The 14,318-nt window shown below is 44.0% G+C and overlaps 2 protein-coding genes across 28 annotated transcripts in view; one reads left to right on the top strand and one right to left on the bottom strand.

Moving 5' to 3' along the window:
* The window catches only part of LOC135115223 (protein lin-54 homolog), a 58,805-nt gene extending 56,941 nt beyond the window's left edge, over nucleotides 1-1,864 (bottom strand). For 13 of the 14 annotated variants that reach the window (XR_010275894.1, XR_010275897.1, XR_010275900.1 and 10 more), the window contains exons 1-4: nucleotides 1,731-1,864; nucleotides 1,072-1,240; nucleotides 684-887; nucleotides 22-255 (exon numbers count right to left, since the gene is read on the bottom strand). Coding sequence is in view for 1 of the 14 variants with exons in the window: in XM_064031766.1 (XP_063887836.1) it covers nucleotides 22-255; nucleotides 684-887; nucleotides 1,072-1,128 (495 nt within the window). In the remaining 13 variants the exon portion in view is untranslated. The remainder of the gene's footprint in view (nucleotides 1-21; nucleotides 256-683; nucleotides 888-1,071; nucleotides 1,241-1,730) is intronic. The other variant, XR_010275903.1, reaches the window with a different exon arrangement.
* Nucleotides 1,865-11,611: 9,747 nt separating this feature from the next.
* The window catches only part of LOC135115221 (uncharacterized), a 74,599-nt gene continuing 71,892 nt past the window's right edge, over nucleotides 11,612-14,318 (top strand). For all 14 annotated transcript variants that reach the window (XR_010275881.1, XR_010275880.1, XR_010275884.1 and 11 more), the window contains exon 1: nucleotides 11,612-11,827. Coding sequence is in view for 2 of the 14 variants with exons in the window: in XM_064031761.1 (XP_063887831.1) it covers nucleotides 11,782-11,827 (46 nt within the window). In the remaining 12 variants the exon portion in view is untranslated. The remainder of the gene's footprint in view (nucleotides 11,828-14,318) is intronic.

The raw sequence follows: 14,318 nt of genomic DNA, 5'->3' as shown, positions 1-14,318 counted from the left end.
TAAAACACGGCTTCCACTCACACCGCTGCTGTTGTGTGACTGGGTCTGCGATGACTGCTTGAACTGCACCGTCCGCACTGGGTGGGCCTGCGAGGTGACCACCATCTGCTGCCTCACTCCCCCACTGAGCTGAGATGTGTTCACCACCACCGGCTTGCTGTTGTTGCTGCTGCTAGGGCCCGACACTGTGCTCACCACCTGGCCGCCCGATGTGATGATTCGGTTGGCCATGGAACCAATAGAGATGTTATTCTGCTGAAATATACAAGTAAAAATTGGTCACCTTGCTTTTACTCCTGAGTTCCGTCTCATTGAGAAATATTACTAATTTCGATAAAACATTCAGAAATTTCTCCATTATTTGTTGGGTGCTGTAATTCCCACACTACTACTACATAAAATGTACAGTCAATACCTGACAGGTCCAGCCTGGATCTACTGATATACACATCAATATATTGGTATTGAGATGGCAAAGAAAAGCTGCCACACCTAATATAAATGATGGAATAAAAGTACAGAGAAGGCATCCTTAGTCCCTACATTCATGTGTTTGTCACCTTTTGCAACATCTAACCATAATGTAAAAAACAGGGAGACTACTGCAAGTAAGGGTACAATGAAAAGATAGTAGGAATAAATAAGACACTACAGTAGCACTACAGAAGCAGCTGTAGCCTCACCTGGTTCTGCTGCAGAACTACAAACTGGCCCAAGCTGCTCTTTATGAGCTGTGGCGTCTCTGAAACTATCTGGGAGGAAGAGGAGTCACCCGAAGACACAGAAGCCAGCAGAGCCGAGGTGGTGGCAGCCTCACCGCCTGTGGACATCTCCTCTCCTGCCATGCCAATCAGCTCACCACCCTTTCTGCAGCATGTCCATTTCACCTGTGCGGGAGAACCAAAAGTATGTAACACACAGCAGACAATAGTGAGTGATACATTCCCTGATATTGCCTCCTGTGGATAGAGATCAAGGCCAACACACAATTACGTATAAGTGCTTGAAAGGACTATAAATTTATTTTTTTTGTCCTTGTATGGCCATGACAAATCTGCAGCTGATACTCACCAATGACCTGGTCATGGTCAGTGAGGGTGTCCACTTCCATTGGCTGGTGGTGAGCATGGGAGTCCAGCTGCTGAGACTCTTCCAGCACTCCGCTCTCTACACCCTCCACCTCCACAATGTTGCCCACTGTCACCCCATCAGAGATGAGCACTCCAGGAGTGTCCACCACCTGGGATCAACAAGTAGAGTAATAGTTAGGGATCACTAACAACACTAAGGGATCACTGTCTAAGAATAGTGTATAATGCATAGCAATTATAATACTTCTTGGCGTGCAGGATTTCAGCATGGTAAATACAATAACCTTGATCACTTGCCAGTTTTTAGAAATGTTAGAAATGTCAACTTCTGAGAAGTCTAGTAAAAAAAAATTGAGAATGATCTAGTACAGGATTTCAATACCCAACTTTGGTTGTATTCAATCTATCTCTCCAGTTCTTAGGCTTTTGTTGTATCTAATTCCTTATGATCTCAATCATGTCCTCTATTGGCAACTTATCTTTCACAAAATATTCAACACACTTTGCCACCACAATCATTGAAAAGAACCTGTTTTCCTCTCACCTACATCACTGCCCCAGCATCCTCTGACTACTGCTAGTAATACACCAAAAATAAGTGAAATCTGAAAGCTTGCCTCTGTAAGCAGTAATACTCACATGACCCTCAGTTGCCTCCTGCAGAGCCTTCAAGTCTGCCGGCTGGATGTTGCCCACCAGACTCTCTAGGTCTTGGGACGTCAGCTGGCTCGTCAGCTCCCCAAGTGCCGAGGCATCAATGAACACCGTGTTGCCCCCCCTCACTGCCATCTTTGTCTGTGGATGAGCAGGATCATAATCTTTGGCGATGTCACACACAAACACACCAACTACCAAACAAAGGGATAAATTGGATAAATATAGATACAAATGTAGCTCAGGCTCTGTACAGATAGGTACTAACACTTGTTCACCTTCCCAACTCATCATGTGACTAACACCTCTAAACTCCGATCAAGTCAAAGGGTGCATTATTGCCAATATGGCTGAATAAATTACAAGATCTCATACATCTTTAACATGCATGTTATTGTTTGGGAGGTGCTGTGGTGAATAAGACAGACAGTGAGAGCAATGAAAGTGCACTTGGAATGTGTGGCATGACAGTAAAATGTGATGGAACCATTCTCAGATTGGGAGAAAGTGGGAGAAAGTCTGGATATCTACAAAAGTGGATTTTTTTTTTTGTGTGTAGGATGTGCATTGGCCAAAGGCAACAAAATTAGAAGAAAAAGGCCCACTGAGGTGCCAGTCCCTAAACAGTCAGAAATGATCATGAAAACTGGAGGATAAGTGTCTCAAAACCTCCCTCAGGTCATAAGGAGGAAAGACAGAAGTAGAAAGGGAGTTCCAGAATTTACCAGAAAAGGAAATGAATGATTGAGAATACTGGTTAACACTTGCAATTGAGAGGTGGATAGAATAGGGATGAGAGAAAGTAGAAAGTTTTATGAAGTGAGGCTGCAGGAGGAGGGGAGGCATGCAGTTAGCAAGATCAGAAGAGCAGTTAGCATGAAAATAGTGGTACAAGATAGCAAGAGACACAATATTGTGGCAAAAAGAGAGAGAGATTGCAAAGTCTGTTACAGTGTTATGAGTGGAACTCCCCATACATGTAAGGCATACTCCTTACATGGATGGATAAGGTCCCTGTACAGAATCAGCAATTGGAGGAGATAAGAAGCTGTTTTAGCTAGAAATAAGACAAAGTTTCCAGTTTATATTATAAGTAAAGGATAGACTGAAGATGTTCAGTGTAGAAGAAGGGGACAGTTGAGAGTCAATGAAGAAGAGAAGATAGCTATCTAGAAGGTAGCATCATGTCGATGTTGAGGAGGAGGAGGAGGAGGAGGAGGAGGAGGAGGAGGAGGAGGAGGAGGAGGAGGACGACAAAGATGAGGAAGAGGAAGAGGAGGAGGAGGAGGAGGATGAAAAGCATGGATACAAGAGCAAGTTATGTCATTGCCTACAAAGATGCAACATCCAGCTCTGGATTAAAAATGAATATGGAGAAAATAGGAGGGAACAGAGAAGGAGCTACTGTCAGTTGGCTCAGACACCTGCATTTTGGTGACGAAAAGAAGATGAGGCTTATTAGAGGGGAGGTGGTGTTCTACAGATTGAAAATTAGATAAGGCGGCAAATGCTGCATAAATTAATGAAGAAAAAGTTGAGTAGGGTGTCAAGACACTTAGGTTCGATACCTGAAGAGTCCGACCTGGGGACATTTGTGGTCTCCTTCCCAGACAGGGACTCCAAAGCTTGTGTAAGAGCCACCATCATAAATTTTGAATTCTGAGTGAAGGGTGTCTGCATATTAGGTACATGTAGAGTTGTGTGAAGGGAGAGAGTTGTCTTTAGAGGGCAGGGTGTGACTGGCCCCTTGCACTGTGAGTCACAAATGGAAACATTCAGTGTGGTCACAGCTGGGTCACTGGAAAGTTTACAGCATCCCTGATCCACAACAACACTGGGAGTGATTATCATTTTGGCATGTGTCAAAGGAGGAAGACAATATAAAATAGAACAGTGCTGGAATACCTATCTGAAAGAGAGACACCTTCACTTAAACCCCTAATACTTGCATGCTAGATACTCTACACTGACAAAAAACAACTCAGGGCAACATCACTATACCTTACACTACACGTAAAACAGCCGACCATCGCTGGGAGAGGCAGGATGATGCGGGAATTTAGCGATAATACGAGCACAGGGTCAGGAACACACGCGGTGAGGAGCAGGAAGGAAAGTGAACGGAATGTGGCCTTGGTACTGTCTCATTTGTTCGGAATGTGCGCGAACCAGATGCGTGAGTCTTCTACAGGCGATTTCAATGCAACTAAGGATCATGAAGTGCTGTAGGTGGAATATAAGGGTGAAGTGGTTATCTGAGTGAGGTTTAGGTGAGTTTTTGAGTGTGTATAGGTGGGAAAGACGAGCTGCTGTGAGTTTTAATTAGTGTTTCGAAGCTTCAGTCGAGACAAAAGGTACACGTTGCCGGAGGAAGGATAATACTTAAAATATTCATACTTCCTCACCTTATCTTACTTACTCACTGACTCAGCTCATATTTAATGTTGTGTAATGTAATGCGGGGATGATAGTAAGGTCAATGTTGATGTTGTCTTTGTTGTGGAGTAATTTATTGTGCATTATTCTTGTTCGTCTGTCCGCTCTCTGGTGACTCAACGACAGCCTATCATCTCCCTGCATTTTTCTCGTGCCCCGTTCCTCTCTCCTCTGCTCCTCACTCTCCCCATCTCTCCTACCTCCATCCACTCTCCCCCTCCCGTCACCTACCCCCTCATCTCCCGGTCCTCTTAGCTACTTCCGCTCTCTAGATAGATAGATAAAGAGGTAGACAGACATACAACTAGAAAGACAGACATAGACGAAAGATAGATAGACAGACAGACAGACAACTAGCAAGATACAGAAAAATAGACTGGTAAATAATGAAGGGTTCTGCTGTAGAAGGTGAGACGCAGAGGGGTGAAGGAGGCACTGAAAACCCAGCTATCACCCACACTCTCCTGTACCACGACAGCCAGCTAGTGTAGAGAAAATGTGGAGAAACAAAGTATAAAGGAGCGTTTTACTTTAACATTCACCTTCAGAACAACACTTTGACGAGTCCTTTGAAAACCAACATGCCAAAGAGAACCAGGTCCACTTCTTTCTCTGAGGACCCGAGTACCTCACCGCCCTCGTCCTCTTCCACGACCATCTCTCCCCCGACGTGGCCCATGAGGCCAGAGGATGAGGGGTATATGGTCTTCTTCCAGAGGCGGGACGACTGGGCCGAATGGCGACCTACGCGGGTCTGGTACGTCTCCTCCGAGGGCGTGCAGGCGCTGGTGGGGCAGTGGAGTAACGCAGTGAAGTGGCCGCCCAATGGAGTGGCCTGGTGGATCAGTCTCCTTTCCTCGTCCAGCGGTGTGATGGGCGATCGGACTCCCTCACATGAAGACTCGATTCCTTTAACTTCGGATTCAGTTCCCCAAAATTCGGATTCGATTCCTCAAAATTCGGATTCGATTCCCTCTAACTCGGACTCGTCCCCCTTAAACGCAAACTCGACTCCCTTAAATTCAGATTCGGTGTCCTTTGACTCTGACTCGATTCACTTAACCTCAGACTCGACTCCTTTAAAACTGTTCTCAATCCCCTTTAGCCTGAACCTGAGGCTGTGTAGGGAAGAGGACAGCGTCATCATAGTGCGCTCAGATGATGATGATGAGGAGCCACCGAAGAAGAGGCCCCGCTACTCATAAAGGTGAATGAGTGGACAGGTGAACAGAATAGCACAGGTGGGTGGAACAGGTGGACAGGACAGGTGGATAGGACAGGTGAACAGAACAGAACAGAAGGATAGAACAGGTGCATAGGTCAAGAAAATGATACAAGTGGATTAAATAGGACAAGTGGATAGAATAAGTTAGGTTAATAGGACAGGTGAACAGGTGTGAGCGTACATTAGGTCCCCTCAGGTACAATTAATTACAGGTTTTGCTTACACTTCTTTCTTCCATCTCCGTTTCTCTATCTGTATTTTAATTAAGTTTTGTAATATCATCTCGTAAGGAAAGTTTGTATTTTACTTCATGAGCATAAAAACTACTTCTTATTTCACTTAATTTCTTATTGATGAGAATTTTAATTGTTGTTTTATCATTATAGATAGGAACATTAATTTACAGGAGGAAAAGAAGGAGGAAGAGGGCTAATGAGAAGATGAGAAAAGGAAGAAAGGGCAATGAGGAAGAGAGGATATTTGGGATGTGAGAGCGAAAATGGTAGAAGAGAGAAGCGAGAAAAACTGATGAGAAGGGAAGTGATGGAAGGGGAAGATGTGATTGGGAAGAGGAAAAGGAGGGGTAAAGGGGGAGAGGGGAGTCGGGAGGGAGAAAGCCTTATGAGGGAGGTGAGGGGAAGTGGAAGGAAGGAAATGTGAGAGAGATTGAGGGAGAGAGGAAGAGAAAGAAGAGAAGGAAGTGGAGTTGCGTGGAGTCATTTCCTTCACTTCCACACACACACACACACACACACACACACACACACACAGACAGGGAAAGTCCTCATGTTTTAATTACTTCTTCCCTCATTACTGTTATCGAGGAGGTGAGAAGGGAAGGAAGAGGGGACAGTAGAGAAAGGGGAGGAAAAGAGGGGAAGGGAGGGGAGATAGCAAAAGGGAGAGGGAAGGAAGAAGGGTGAGTGTTAAGGTTTAGTGGTGAAAGTAGTAGTAGTAGTAGTAGTAGTAGTAGTAGTAGTAGTAGTAGGAGGAGGAGGAGGAGGAGGATCATTTCAACATCAGGTTTCATCTCATTTCACCTTGTCTATATCCTCCTCCTCCTTCTCCTCCTCCTCCTCCTCCTCCTGCTCCTGCTCCTCCTCTTCCACCTCTTCCTCATATTCCTTCTCTTCAGTGTCAGCGCGAGTCTTTTTACATTCCACCTAACCACCAATCCTCCTCCTCCTCCTCCTCCTCCTCCTCCTCCTCCTCCTCCTCCTCCTCCTCCTCCTCCTCGCAGCATCTCTGTACAAACGTCAGCAGTCTAGATAATATGCAAACTTCCCTGACTCCAATTTGTCTTAACTTTGTCCATTTGTCCGTCACTTTCCTGCGGCTGCCTCCTCCTCCTCCTCCTCCTCCTCTCTCTCTCTCTCTCTCTCTCTCTCTCTCTCTCTCTCTCTCTCTCTCTCTCTCTCTCTCTGCCACTCAATTTCTTGCTTCTACCTACCGACCGCATGGGAGGGTGAAAGAGAGGGTTGGAATTCTCTCTCTCTCTCTCTCTCTCTCTCTCTCTCTCTCTCTCTCCTTCCACCACCTGTATCTCCCTCCCTTCCCTCCTTCCCATCAATCTTCATTCCATCTCTCCTCTCTCCTCTCTCCTCCTCCTCCATCCCTTCCTCCTCCTCCTCCTCCTCCTCCTTCCTCCTTCCCAACTATTTCCATGCCAGCGCAAGCTGGAGGGAGTGGTGGGTGGGGAGGAGCCTTCTGCTATGCTGTCCTGTCTCTCTTCACTGTAGCTAGTTAGAAGTAGTTACCAAACAGCCTTGCAAGGACCAAAAGGTCTGTTGCTGTTTGGCTTTCCTTTGTATTCCTTTGTATTCCTCCTCCTCCTCCTCCTCCTCCTATCATTCTCCTTGTTCTTCTTTTCAGAGCAATAAGGAGTAGTTTCCCTTTTCCCTTCTTTTCCCCTTCTGCCCTTTGCTTAGTAACTTAAGGAGGGATGAGTTGAGGGAACAGGATGCCAAAAAATAAGGGGAATTTAAAGGGAATTAAGGAGTGAGGGGAAAATTGTTCGAAATATGTAAATGGAAAGGAGTGAGGGGAATGAGAAGGGAGTGAGAGGGGAGTGAGGGGAGGTAGTAGAGGTTTGGAATCGACAAACACAGAGCCGCCCACACCACAAATGTCATGGGAGAGGGGAGTGAGAGGGGAAGAGAGAGGGGAAAGGGGAAGGAGAGGGGAATGACCAGGAGATATATAACTCCATAGTGCTGTTCCCCCTCTCCCCTCTCCCCTCTCCCTCCTGCTCCCGTCTTTTCCTCCTCTCTTCTTTCTTCTCCCTTTGCTCTTCCCCTCACCCAAATCTTTCCCCTCGCCTTCACCTCTTCGTGTGTGTGTGTGTGTGTGTGTGTGTGTGTGTGTGTGTGTGTGTGTGTGTATGTGTGTGTGTGTGTGTGTGTGTGCTTGAACCAAACACCTACACGTCTTAATTTTTTTCCTATCCCAGTAACTGATAAATGCATCTGACCTCTCCCCACATTTTTCCCCTCATCTCCTCCCCTCACCCCATCACCAAGCTTTTTCCTCTTTCTCATTATTAAGACATGCCAACAATACCGTCAAAATTCCCCCACTTCCTCCTCCCCACTTACCATCATTCCTCTTTCCCTCTTTCATCTTCCTCCCCCCTTCTCTCTCTCTCTCTCTCTCTCTCTCTCTCTCTCTCTCTCTCTCTCTCTCTCTCTCTCTCTCTCTCTCTCTCCCCTCGCCAGCATTGTCCCGGGGAGCTTGAGACACTCCAGGCGCCTAGTTAAGGAGAGAGAACAGGTGAGTTATGAGTGAGGGGAGAGGTGAGGGGAGAGGGAGAGGGGAGACAGAGGGGAATAGGTAAGAAGGACGACAGGGAGAGAGAGGGGAAGGAAAGGATAAGAGGCAATAAAGAGATGATTATGATGATGGCAAAACCAGGTGAGAAAATAAGGGGAAAGTGAGGGGAATTGAGAGTATGAGGGGGAAATATGAAAGTGAATTGAAGGTGATGGAAAAATAAAGTTAAAATAAAAGGAAACAAGGAAAAAAGAGGGAAATTTAACAAAGAAAGGGGAAAAGGAGAAATGTAAAAAAAAATTACAGAAAAGATGGTGAGAAGGAAAGTGAGGGGAAAAAAGAAGATGGGCGAGGAAAAATGAGAGGGGGAAAAAGATGAGAGGACAAATGAGAGAGGAAACTGAGAGGAAAATTATGATATGTAGTAATAAACGTGGAGGGAAAGTTTTATATTATATCCTCTCTCTCTCTCTCTCTCTCTCTCTCTCTCTCTCTCTCTCTCTCTCTCTCTCTCTCTCTCCATAGGGTAAGTAGAAAACTGCTCCTTCCCTCACTTTTACCTCCATCTTTCTCGACTAAATCCCTCCTGATTCCCTCCTTTCCTCCTTCCCTCTTCCTAACTCTTTCTCAGCACCTCCTCATCCCTCCCTTCCTCCTCTTCCTCCCTCTCTTCCTCTCCTTCTCTACCTGCCTCTTCTCCCTCTCTTCACGATTACTACTATAATCCCCTCTTCTCTCTCTCTCTCTCTCTCTCTCTCTCTCTCTCTCTCTGTGGAAGAAAAGGAATGAAAAGAGCAAAAAAGTAAACAAAGGAACAGAAATTAAAGAAACGAAGAAATACAAAGGAAAAATCAGAGAGAGAGAGAGAGAGAGAGAGAGAGAGAGAGAGAAGGTATAAGAACATAAGAACATAAGAAATAAGGGAAGCTGCAAGAAGCGACCAGGCTTACACGTGGCAGTCCCTGTATGAAACACACCTACCTATTTCCATCTGTTATCCCCATCCATAAACTTGTCTAATCTTTTCTTAAAGCTCTCTAGTGTCCTAGCACTAACAACATGATTACTGAGTCCGTTCCACTCATCTACCACTCTATTTGAGCACCAATTTTTTCCTATCTCCTTCCTAAACCTAAATTTTTCAAGCTTGAACCCGTTATTTCTTGTTCTACCCTGGTTGCTGATCCTAAGAATTTTGCTTACATCTCCCTTGTTAAAACCCTTATACCACTTAAAGACTTCTATCAGGTCCCCTCTTAACCTACGTCTCTCTAAAGAATGTAAATTTAACAGCTTCAACCTCGCCTCGTAAGGAATACTCCTCATCCCCTGTATCCTTTTAGTCATTCTCCTCTTTACTGATTCTAATAGACCTATATCTTTCCTGTAATGTGGGGACCAGAACTGCACAGCGTAGTCTAGATGAGGTCTGACCAGCGCCAAGTATAACTTTAATATTACTCCCGGCCTTCTACTTTTAACACTCCTAAAAATGAATCCTAGTACCCTATTTGCCTTGTTTCTGGCTTCTATGCATTGTTTCCCTAAACGGAGTTCAGAGCTAAATCTTTCTCGTACCCTGTACCTACCAGAGTTTGGTTGTCTAATGTGTACCTATGGTGTGGGTTTCCTCTACCTACGCTAAGCACTTTGCATTTATTGATATTAAATTGCATTTGCCATCTATCCGTCCATGTGTGCTGCAATGTTAGGATCCCATCACAATATATGCTCTGACAAATATTTGGTGTCACCGAAAACTTTGACGCTGAATGAACATCTTCTTTAGTATTTAAATACAGAAAATATTTCACGTTGAAAGGCACCAGTCTGGGAGGGAAGGGAGAGAGAGAGTGAGAGAGGAAGAGAAGGAGGGAGGTATTGAGGGAGGACAGTGTGACAAGCTGTGACAAGACAGGACTACCAACCCTTCCTACGTCTGTCACCGCCTGTGCATTTCTAGTATCTCTTTCTATACCTAACGCTCTCTCCTTTTCAATGGCCATGATGGAAGTTCTACAAGGCAGCATCAAACTCCTGACAGTCCTTCATACATCTGTCACCACTTGTGCGTACATTTCTCTACCTATAACGGTATCTCCTACACCTCTCCCAGTTGGATAGCCACGATGGGGAATTCTACAAGGCAGCATGAACTTCATGAAGGTACAAAAACAAGGGATTATCATTACTATAACAGGCCCAGATAATTTACAGTAAAGCCAGCTATTAGCAAATGTCTAATGGTTTCTTTACAGTGTGGTTTGCCAGTGGGTTAGAAACAATTAATTTAACGATTTGTCACCTCAACTCACACCATAGCTGCCATTTTCTTAGCGTGATGTTTTCTTGTTGTTTTTGTTTTCATAAAAGTTTCTATGTGGAATAACTCAGCCCAGTGGATACACGTAGCACCTCGTTACGTTTTCTGAGACAAAATGTGGTATGCAGGAAAAAGAAATGTGTGGTTTCAGTGCTTGGTTTATTTTATTTCTGTGGAGTGTAGGTTTGATATCGTCGTGCAACATGCGATGAAACCAGTGTTCAGTTTGAGTGCGGTTGAAAATTGTTATGCAAACACTGTTTATTTAGTGTCAGTGTACGTCGCTCTCTCTCTCTCTCTCTCTCTCTCTCTCTCTCTCTCTCTCTGCTAGCAGATATTTCCCATCTATATAATCAGGAATTAACAGAGGAACGGAAAAACACCCGATGGAGAGAGAGAGAGAGAGAGAGAGAGAGAGAGAGAGAGAGAGAGAGAGAGAGAGAGAGAGAGAGAGAGAGAGAGAGAGAGAGAGACGAATTTACTTTAACGTAGCTTCATTTCCGTCATAATATCATTACCTTCGTTATCAAAAAAAATTTTATCTTGTCTTGACAACTCTGAGATGTATGCTTGACACTGTGTGTGTGTGTGTGTGTGTGTGTGTGTGTGTGTCTGTGTGTGTGTTCTGGATCTGTGTGTACTTTGGAATAATGTTTGGTGTTAGGTATTGAAAGCTTTGACGTGGTAGATGACAGATGACTTTTGTTTGAGTTAATTCGTGCAGACATTGTGCTTCCAAGCCTAGGACGAGCGTGTGTGGGAGTAGGAGGGTAGGAGGGAAAGGGGAAGGGTAGGACGGGGGATCATAGTGGAGCAAAGGACTAGACAGGACATATATATATATATATATATATATATATATATATATATATATATATATATATATATATATATATATATATATATATATATATATATATATATATATATATATATATATGTGTGTGTGTGTGTGTGTGTGTGTGTGTGTTTGGGTCAGTTTCATGTTTCAATATATATACTTTTGACACTGCCATATGAATGTATGTATGTATGTATATGTATGTATTGCATGTATGTATATCCTTTATCTGTAATCATACATTTACAGATAAACGTTCACCTTCCGCAGGTATGTCGTGGTGGAAGAGTTGGTAGCCCTGCACATGTCCATCCGAGAATTACGTCACAGGTGGGCACAAGCCGCAGTCATTCGCCGGCGCCTCCCTGCAGTCTCAGGTAGCAGCGGCGATGCGTAGTGCTGTTGCTTTGTACTGAGTGAGCGTGAATGAACCCTCGTGACGATGTATGGTGATGGACGTGTGGGCCTTTACGTTGTGGAAATAGAAGGTGAGATTTGTCTTGATTTCCACCGTAGTATGAGTTAAATTGAGGTGAAGGAGTGAGAACTATGCGGGTAGTTAGTGGGTAGGCTTGTTTGGTAACGTCTTGTCTGGACTCTTGAAGCTCTCTGGGAGTTGTAATTAATGTTAATGTTTTGTTGCTTATTAAACTTAATGATCCCAGAGGCAATATCGTATATGTGCAAGGTAGGTGTGATTGCAGGGAGTGGTGTTACGTTGGAAGTAGGGGGCAGGAAGAAAACCCACACGCACGCTCTCTAGCTGTATTTCACGAAGGCGAGTAAACAGCAATACATATAGGAAATATAGGCGGACAGGCGTACTGGTGGAAGTAGGCAGGCAGGGGCATGAGAGGTCAGGCGCGCAACTGCTCTCTGGCTTCCCTGTTTCGGCAGGTTCGTAAATCACCTCGCACACCCTCGCTTCCCCACCTCCACGTGAATCCACTCATTACATACATGCTTATCAAGCAATTACAACGTCACTGAGTACAAATCGGGCATAGTATTCTGATCGTTACAGTGGGAAAACAGTGGTGGTGGTGACTATCGGAAGAGCGAAATGACGGAACAAGCGGTAGCGGACAGGAGTACCAACCTTTGCGATACATCTGTGCTCTGCTTCCATTTTCTATTTCGTATATTCTATTTCAGTGTGTCTCAAACGATGTTCTGCCGTACCACTCACTACTGTATTTAGTCGTTTCATTCATTTTGTTGTTCAGAGTGGAGAAGATTGTAAAAATGTACTTTTAAGGCATTACAATATTTGCCAGCGCTGAATCGTATTTCGGATATGTTGGCACCCTTAAATGTCGATGCAAATATAACACGTAGGTAATAAGACTAATGGAATTCTGCCATAAGTACTGCTTATTTGCTATGTGTGAAGTGACAGAAGCACGTGCAAATCTTATTCTGAATCTCTACTTTCGAAGTAAAAGATACGTGTTCATGTTGATTAAAGTGGGAGAGAGGAGAAGGAGAAGGATAGAAGGATCTCGTCTCCTCGACTTTTAAAGCTCCCTCCCTCTGGCTCGTTACTTTGTGGTGTTTATTCGATGTTTGTTCAGCTTAACTGTTCCATTGGCATTATCTGTTAAGTAAGGAAGATACTATAGCAGTGGTGTAGTACTGATTGATCTGATGGTGGTTATCTATGCTGGTGGAGAACCAGCTGCGCAGTAACTGTTCCCCTCAACAAGTCTCATTTTAGCGTAAATCAGATTATGTCACGATTGCGTTGTTGATGAATGGATTTCCGCACTCTCTTCGCCTCTTATTTTCCATTCCATTTCGACAGTACCTTTTGTAGAGGACGGTGATGTCTTGGGGTGTGTTGGCAGCGGTGCGCGTCGCCATCATGGCTGACGTCATCAAGTCTGCTGGGGAGAAAAATAATGCTGCTTCGCTGTTTTGTTTTTTTATTCCACTAACTTATTACTTATTATTTGTGGAAATATAAATTATTTATGTGGAAATAGAAGTGGAAAGAGATGAGAGAGAGGGAGAGAGAGAGAGAGAGAGAGAGAGAGAGAGAGGGAGAGAGAGAGAGAGAGAGAGAGAGAGAGAGAGTGTGTGTGAGTGAGTGTGTGTGTGTGTGTGTACTATCCTCAATCGTATCAAATACTCTGTTCAGTAATCCACCTACATTATCCTGAATCCCCCGCCACACATTACTGTACACACAAGTTCAATTTTCTCTCTTAATGGAGTGGAGTGAGAGTAAACAGTGAGGTGGAACTTGTAACGTGGCCTTGCTGGGTAGTGGACAGTGGACACCCTGCTGAGTGGCGCTTGATGGGGTGACTGTCTCTCTCTCTCTCTCTCTCTCTCTCTCTCTCTCTCTCTCTCTCTCTCTCTCTCTCTCTCTCTCTCTCATATTTATATTAGAAGAATCCAACTTTGGGAATGAGAATAGTTCGTTATTTTTTTTTCGTGTTTCTAGTATTTTATTTATGTGGATTTTACTTTGAGTTAATTTAATGTCGCTTTGGTCATCTATTTGTGGAAATTTATTTTGTGAAAGTGTGAGGAAGAAGAACAAGCTTATTAATTTAAGAAGGATATTGAAAGCCAGTCATTCTTCCCCTTTCGTGTGATTTTGATATACTTAATCCTCATAACGACTTGCTTATATTGGAGGTTCAGCCTTGCATCATAAGCTTGGAAAGATCAATTATGCAAAGGAGGGAGAGGAATATAATATTAGTTTGGATGCTAGCAGCGACTGATTGTCTTTACCTAATCCTTGTAATTTCAACACTTGGTGATGTTGATATTGGTATGATGTCTTCATTGAATCTTACAGGAGGTCAGAAGTGCTTGCAATGGGATATGACTAGGAAATCTTACAGTATTAAAGTGGTATATTTTTTAATGCTTTCTCAAATACACTTGTTTTACAGAGAACAAGAATGGTGCCCTCATATTTTTTAGAACACTTGCGTCAAGGTGATCACGATTAGTACCTTTCAG

The sequence above is a fragment of the Scylla paramamosain genome, chromosome 29 (genome assembly GCF_035594125.1).
Source record: "Scylla paramamosain isolate STU-SP2022 chromosome 29, ASM3559412v1, whole genome shotgun sequence".
NCBI lineage: Eukaryota > Metazoa > Arthropoda > Malacostraca > Decapoda > Portunidae > Scylla > Scylla paramamosain.
This window is presented reverse-complemented; position numbering and strand designations above follow the sequence as displayed.